Here is an 8040-nt window from a genome sequence, read left to right on the forward strand (position 1 = left end):
TCGGCCCATAGGATATTTACATTTAATTGTATGAAGTAAACGGAAACATTTAAAATATATGCATAATCATCCCCGATACTCCAGCAGTTACCATCCATTTCGCTCTCCCCATCCCTTGAACATGTCATGGCAAAATTGAAGGTTTCACATGCGATACCTTGTGGACAAGGCGAAAAAGACCAGTTTGTCATTTGATACATACCAAATGAATCCGAGGTTACATAACGGTATGTTGTCATGACTTTGAAGTTTATTGTCGTTTCTTTATAATTGTGCGTATAAGCCTGTGATTGGTCTGTTTTTTCTCCTGGAACCAATCAAATTACATCGCCTGTTCCTTCAATATTGCCATGACATGTTCCGGGTGTGCAGAGAGCGAAAATGATCGTAACCCCTGGAGTATTGAGGATAGTGGAAAATTATACTAAATTTTCATGTGAAGACTTCTTTTATTCATATATTTAACAAATAAATGCATTCGTTGCGTCCTGCAATTTGGTCATGTGATTCTTGATTCCTGTGGTTTTTCCTTGACGGTGAAAAGGAGCCGTCCAGATCAGTGTATTACAATGGGTTACGGACATGGCAGGGTCTAATAATAATATATTAAGCTAGAAAACTTATAGCTTTATCACAAGTTTAAAATTAACTATCGTTAAAGAACCAAATAAGCGGAGTTTCGCCTTCTTTTTACAAACGTACAAATTACATATTGAACCTGTTGGGTTGTCTGGCAATTAAAAGCAAATGAAGTTTAAACTTTCTTCAATTCAAATATTTTATATATAATTTAGATAATACAAAAACGGCAGAGAAGAAAAATAGAAACTTTTGTCTAAGACACTTACGTAAATCTAAATAAATAAGCTATACTCTTATAGCTAGACAATGTATATATGATAGATTTTAACAATTAATATAACATAGAACGAATTTAAACGAGAGGAAGGACGGAGATATGATTTATTTGAAGGGAAAAGTAGAGGGATAGTTTATAGATGATGGAGGCAGGTATACAGTTAAACAGGGAGAAGGAAAGGTATAGGGGTTTGTTTTGTAAAAGTTAACAACATGCTATGTTATGGTAGAGAAGATAAGAAACATTTTATGAAACTGAAGAACTTTTCTATTTTGTCAAAAGATCTGGTCCGTCCTGCTTCATAAGATAATTGATCAATACTTGTAAACTTTGTTGCACCAGTTACAGTACATTTAGATATTTGATTTAATTTCATTCGTTTGGTATGACTCCTCAAAGAGTATTACCATACCAAAGACCATATCCAGAGAACACACCAAAATTTACAGGATTCCATGTATAGGGGAATTATGAATAGGTGTTCTTTTCTTATTTATTTACAGACTTTTAGATTAAAATCTACAAACTTTTTCTTGACATCGTTATAAATTTTTAATATTAATTCGCATAAAATGGCAAAATCGTCACTCATATGTAATCTACTTATATATTATGTTCCATGTGACGTAGATAAAGTCTACTTTTCTATCCTTAGTTCGGGACACCTTTCCTGAGATGTCATAGATCAGACTGAAACTTAGGGAATTAGTCTCCCATCTTTACCACTGGTTGTTTGTATTGTTTTCAGTACATGTGTAGTTTGTCCACTCCGTAGGCGTGAAGGTGATAAGTGTGGTATTCTAGTCCGAGCTGTTTAGGGGCATTCACCATACAAAACGATATAGCATAGTCACTTACGGTTACCTGCAAAACAAGTCAGAAATATGATTATCATTAATTAGCTCATTCTATTCCAGAATGCACATTAAAAAGAAATTACTTTTGATGAAATTTGATTTCAAATGAAAAGGTTGCGTTACCAAGACCACTTGAATCAGTGTATTGAATTAGTGTATTAACTATTAACTATCATTACTGTGGCAATCTGATATGACCAGGATAAATCGTGAACGTGCGTTTCCCATCGGAGTTGATTGATGTGTTTTACTTTGAGGTGTGGTTTTATGTGTATTACCGAAAAAGGGTGTATTTAATAAGAATTTTTTTTTATCTTGATTTTTAACCTATTTTGCATAAAGAAAGAAAAATAAAAACATTTGTAAGATTCTGAGGTATCTGATGAAGTGAGAAAAGTAAATGTGTATGTTTCCTTCTCAGTCCTGTTGAATACGTATATGATTTGCAATAAGTAAAGTACCAGACAATTATGAAACAAGTGATCTGACTGGTCAATACGTGTACACGTGACAAGGGTATTGTTTTGTGTATTAGGCTTTCTTACAGCCAAAATATCATTCTTGGTCCTTCAACCAAGCATACGAAATTTACATCATAACCATATCACTTATTCGAAGTCTGTAAACTGTATGTGTTATTAACCAAATTCGAAGGATTAACTTCCAGTTATTAATGTATGATAAGCTTTTCTGCTTATCTTTATCTGTACAAGAAATATATCCATATTGAACTAAAGTAAAGATACTTAATTTTCCCTGGTGTTGTTTCATGAGATAAAGAAAGACCATTAATATAATATTTACTTTGCCTGTCGATCCTACTTCCTGATTCTCTGGGAAATACATAGTATCCAGGTGTTCTGGAGGTACGCAGTTGAACCTTTCCCGTCCATCTGAATCCTTAGTCGATCCAGCTGTGACTCCAACAACACTCATACATAGATCTGTATAGGCATCTCCGGTTATAGTCTCGCCACAAGATATTTTTGTATAGTCGATGGCAGACACACGTTCTATTGCACCTTTGCTCATCACAAATCCCATATTTTCCATGTTAAACTGCCTTGGAAAATATGGCTTTTTAAAAGTAACATCTTTCAGAGGGTTTACCCGACCGTACAGTACCGGAGAGCTTGGGTTTTTACTGGACAGAAAGTAACGCAGATTCTCCATGATAACATACGTCTCGTCAGTGGCTATGAGAAACCAGTCAAACTGTTTAATATAGTTGCGCATTATTAAACTAAGAACGGTTTTGATTTTTTCTCGATAGAAAGATAACTTTTCTGGCGATGTAATTGAAATAACAGGCAATTCGTAGGATGAGGTGACATTATGGGCGAGATACACTACTTGTGTGCATCGCTTTGCCCATGTCTTGTGGATTGCTGTTGATTTCTTTGGAATGTCAGCTGTTTTTGCCATGATCACACACAATACTGTAATTTCTTCCTTCAGCTTATCTGCGACGATTGAAATATCTACAAGAAAACATCAGCACTTCAGTATTCTTTATTGAAACGAACGACAATATCTCTTACTCAGATTAAAAAATAATTCCATGAATCCTCTATATATACATAGACATATAATGAAAAATGCTTTTTACGAACGATTTAGTTTAAACATTGACTGAAACAAACAGAAAAATTAATATTGATATTGCTTCAGAAATTCCGATAACTTTATTATATTGGCGCTGATATTGCTGTTCATACTATGATCTAGTCTGAATATTGCAGAGTTGTAATTTGCATCAGCAGGTTAATGGTTTAAAGCATAACGATGATTTTAGAACTGACATTAAATTTTGTTTATAAGCAATATTAATGTATCCCCTTCTATATAACATCTGCTCTGACTGTAACATATCTCACTAGAGACCGTAATATATAGGCCCATTAAAGTGGGTGCTAGCACAGCATGGTGCAAAATGACATGGAAGACAACATTACTAAAAATCATACCGTGGTGATGACCCTTGTCCTCGTCAAGGTTTTTAAATTCCATATCATTGAATTCATCATCTTTGGGATACTTTTTCTTGACTAATACATTCCTTTCGTTACTGCGCATGTTCCCTTCGTCTTGTCGAGAGTGTTTCCGGATGTCATGGAGAGATGGAATCAAGAAGTAGTAAACAATGATACCAAAACATAGCCCAGTCATGAACCTATAAGTACAAAATTTCATTGTTTATGAAAAATAAGTAATAGGGCAATCCGTGAGTGACTTAAAACTCTGGTTCACATTTCTGTAATACACTGAATCATGATCTCAGTCAATAGGTGATTAACGGTGTTACGCTTTAAAATCCAATATGAATAGTACAAAATCGATAATTTTCTTTATAATACTACACCTGGTGTCACACTTAAGTCTGTTGGTTTTGATTTATGCAATAATCCATTGTTGTGACATACCTGGATTCGTCTAGATTTTATTGTAGAATAAGTAAATATCAGTGGGGCTTTCATCACAGCTGTAGTTTACTAGTTGGTAAGATAATGACCCCGTAGAGCGTATAATAGTCTTTTGCCTAGTCACGTGATATGCTATAGCTAACCACAGCAGCTCTTAAAACGATATGTGAGAGCTGTTTTATTTTCTTCACAAGGTCCTGGAGGGGAGTTTGCGAGATTTGGTATATAGACTTATATTCAATATGTGACAAGTATGGAGTTCACATAATCAAAGTCTCCTATGACGACAGACACTGCTGAAGTCTAATTACAAAAAAAAGTTATCCATGGCACAAAACACAGTAATATGACAAGCTAAAGTAAAGCAATGACGTGTTTTCCCCTCGTGACCCTTATTATATCTAGGCGGTACCTCTACGATTTGTGTTCCGGCGACGAAATTCATGTCAGAAAGGGATTAAAACAATTGTAGAGAATTTCCGTAAGAATGTGTGACTATCACCTGTGCATAACATTGTGTCTCCGCCACTATCTCTTTAACACAACCATGTAAATAAACCACGAGAACATATTTTGTCATTGAAACCATTGATGTTACCACAACCACATAGATAATGATGATCGAAATCGGCATACAGCAGAAATGTGGATAAATAAATAAATAAACAAATAAATCTCACTGTTTTTCAATTCCGTTCCGTGCCATTCTTCGTCCACGGCATGTCTACGTGTGACAAACATGCCAGTACAAGGTGGCAACAATGCCTCGAGCTGAAGTTTCAATTATTTTCTATAACAATATGATAGAATACCTTGAGGGTTAGATAATGCCATTTTCTAGAGTATAATCGAATGTCAGCCACATCTCACTGTTTACCGTCAATGCTTTGTAAATGTTTCACATAAAGAATAGCAGATATATTTATGCATTGTCTATCAATGAACTGGGATTTTGACGGCCTTAACTTTCATGACAATATAGACCTAAAAACAGTGAAACATAGACTGCAGACACTGACAATATAGACTGTAGAACATGACAATATAGACTGTATAACATGACAATATAGACTGTAGAACATGACAATATAGACTGAAGAACATGACAATATAGACTGTAGAACATGACAATACAGACTGTAGACATTGACAATATAGACTGTAGAACATGACAATATAGACTGTAGAACATGACAATATAGACTGTAGAACATGACAATATAGACTGTAGAACATGACAATATAGACTGTAGACATTGACAATATAGACTGTAGAACATGACAATATAGACTGTAGACATTGACAATATAGACTGTAGAACATGAAAATATAGACTGTAGAACATGACAATATAGACTGTAGAACATGACAATATAGACTGTAGAACATGACAATATAGACTGTAGAACATGACAATATAGACTGTAGAACATGACAATATAGACTATGAATCATAGATGTCTTGTTTAATATAGACTGTAGAAAGACAATATAGGACGTGCCAATAATTGAACATACAATTGTAGACATACATTTGTTTCTTGACAATATTGATATTTTTATATTATATTGACTCAATATCGTGATGACAATTGATATATATATATACAGGTTATATTTCTTTAGTGATATGTTGCTATTTATCTGTATCTTTGGATAATGAAGATTCTTATAATTTCTTTTTTACTTGTCCTTTATATGATAATTTCCTAAATGAACTAAACAGATATAGACTGTAGAACATGACAATATACTGTAGACATGACAATATATAAATATTGACAATATACTCTGTAAACATTGACAATATCTTATTAATATATATAATTTGAAAATATAGATTGTAGAAGGCTGACAATATAGAAGAACATGACAATATAGACTAGAACATGACAATCTAGACATTGACAATATAGACTGTAGAACATGACAATATAGACTGTAGACATTGACAATATAGACTGTAGAACATGACAATATATACTGTAGACATTGACAATATAGACTGTAGAACATGACAATATAGACTGTAGAACATGACAATATAGACTGTAGAACATGACAATATAGATGAATTCTCTCTCTCATAATTTCACATCCTAATGTTTAAAAATGACTGACTATGTGAAGGCTGTAGTATCTTCCTCTCCCCCCACCCTCTCTCTCTCTCGTAAAGTGTAATCTATGGTGAATTAAGATATATGTATTACTAAACATGATGAATTGTCTACTCTCATATTTCACATCCTAATGTTTAATCATGTGACTATTTGTATATCTTACTGACCAATCTGTTTGACATTCCAGTATGACAATAAAATATGTTTAAACTAAAAACTAAACTAGTTACATCGCGAACTAGCTTGCCAATGATCTTAGTGAAGTAATTTGATGGAAGTTGATCAAGTATCCACTTCTTTAAACGTCTATGCAAGGACTCCACAACTCATTGTGTTTTGGTGCAACAGCGATCGCAATTGGCAAATGTGATTTTCCAGTTGGTAAAAAGACGGCATTTTAGCATCAAATCCCAGCTCAGCAAGAAGATCTAAGACGTCCCTGAAACTACGATCCAAAATCATATTGCCATTTACTTGCAGTCAAGATTTCAAGAAGTCGAATTTCTCAAAAATGGGTTGAGATATGGATGCATCATTTACAATGCCGTGATAAGGACCAATTGTGTCTAAAACATACCCATCAGACGGCACAATGGACATGGACTTTTAATAGTTGCGTTTTTATTCTCCCCTCCACATGCTGCCCTTCGAAACTGGTGATATTTGCTTTTGTTGAGATAGACATACGCACCATGTAAGATAAGAGTGACCTGATCACCATAGAATACTTTGTTAAAGCTGTGTGAAGTTAGCTCAACATACGACATTCGACATTAGACATTCAGAATTTGAATGTTGTGCCAGCTCGACATTAGACATTAGACATTCAGAATTTGAATGTTGTGCCAGCTAGACATTAGACATTCAACATTCAGAATTTGAATGTTTTGCCAGCTCGACATTAGACATTAGACATTCAGAATTTGAATGTTGTGCCAGCTCGACATTAGACATTAGACATTCAGAATTTGAATGTTGTGCCAGCTCGACATTTGACATTAGACATTCAGAATTTGAATGTTGTGCCAGCTCGACATTAGACATTAGACATTCAGAATTTGAATGTTGTGCCAGCTCGACATTAGACATTAGACATTTAGAATTTGAATGTTGTGCCAGCTCGACATTCAACATTCAGAATTCGAATGTTGTGCCAGCTCGACATTAGACATTAGACATTCAGAATTTGAATGTTGTGCCAGCTCGACATTAGACATTCAACATTCAGAATTTGAATGTTGTGCCAGCTCGACATTAGACATTAGACATTCAGAATTTGAATGTTGTGCCAGCTAGACATTAGACATTCAACATTCAGAATTTGAATGTTGTGCCAGCTCGACATTAGACATTAGACATTCAGAATTTGAATGTTGTGCCAGCTCGACATTAGACATTAGCCATTCAGAATTTGAATGTTGTGCCAACAGGACATTAGACATTAGACATTCAGAATTTGAATGTTGTGCCAGCTCGACATTAGACATTCAACATTCAGAATTTGAATGTTGTGCCAGCTCGACATTAGACATTCAACATTCAGAATTTGAATGTTGTGCCAGCTAGACATTAGACATTCAACATTCAGAATTTGAATGTTGTGCCAGCTCGACATTAGACATTAGACATTCAGAATTTGAATGTTGTGCCAGCTCGACATTAGACATTAGCCATTCAGAATTTGAATGTTGTGCCAACAGGACATTAGACATTAGACATTCAGAATTTGAATGTTGTGCCAGCTCGACATTAGACATTAGACATTCAGAATTTGAATGCT

The 8040-nt window shown here is 34.6% G+C and overlaps 1 protein-coding gene across 1 annotated transcript; it reads right to left on the reverse strand.

Annotated features, from left to right (window-relative positions):
• Window positions 1-1603: 1603 nt before the first annotated feature.
• On the reverse strand, window positions 1604-4845 carry LOC132562740 (glycoprotein-N-acetylgalactosamine 3-beta-galactosyltransferase 1-like). The gene is made up of 4 exons (XM_060227499.1): window positions 4820-4845; window positions 3684-3889; window positions 2521-3197; window positions 1604-1723 (listed from the first exon to the last, which is right to left on the reverse strand). The coding sequence occupies exons 1-4, from the start codon at window positions 4843-4845 to the stop codon at window positions 1604-1606; spliced, it is 1029 nt and encodes a 342-aa protein (XP_060083482.1).
• Between the last annotated feature and the right edge of the window lie 3195 nt (window positions 4846-8040).

This window comes from Ylistrum balloti, unplaced genomic scaffold (assembly GCF_031769215.1).
Source record: "Ylistrum balloti isolate Yb309-2 unplaced genomic scaffold, AGI_CSIRO_Ybal_v1 Utg371496, whole genome shotgun sequence".
In the NCBI taxonomy this organism is placed as follows: Eukaryota; Metazoa; Mollusca; class Bivalvia; order Pectinida; family Pectinidae; genus Ylistrum; species Ylistrum balloti.

What these genes read in the sequence shown, in the direction of transcription:
- LOC132562740 (XM_060227499.1), bottom strand. Translation starts at nt 4,845, where the DNA reads ATGGCACGGAACGGAATTGAAAAACA. An exon ending in GGACAAGGGTCATCACCACG is followed by an intron (nt 3,198 to 3,683) that starts GTATGATTTTTA and finishes GTTTTCTTGTAG; the next exon opens with ATATTTCAATCGTCGCAGAT. An exon ending in AAGTAGGATCGACAGGCAAA is followed by an intron (nt 1,724 to 2,520) that starts GTAAATATTATA and finishes CTTGTTTTGCAG; the next exon opens with GTAACCGTAAGTGACTATGC.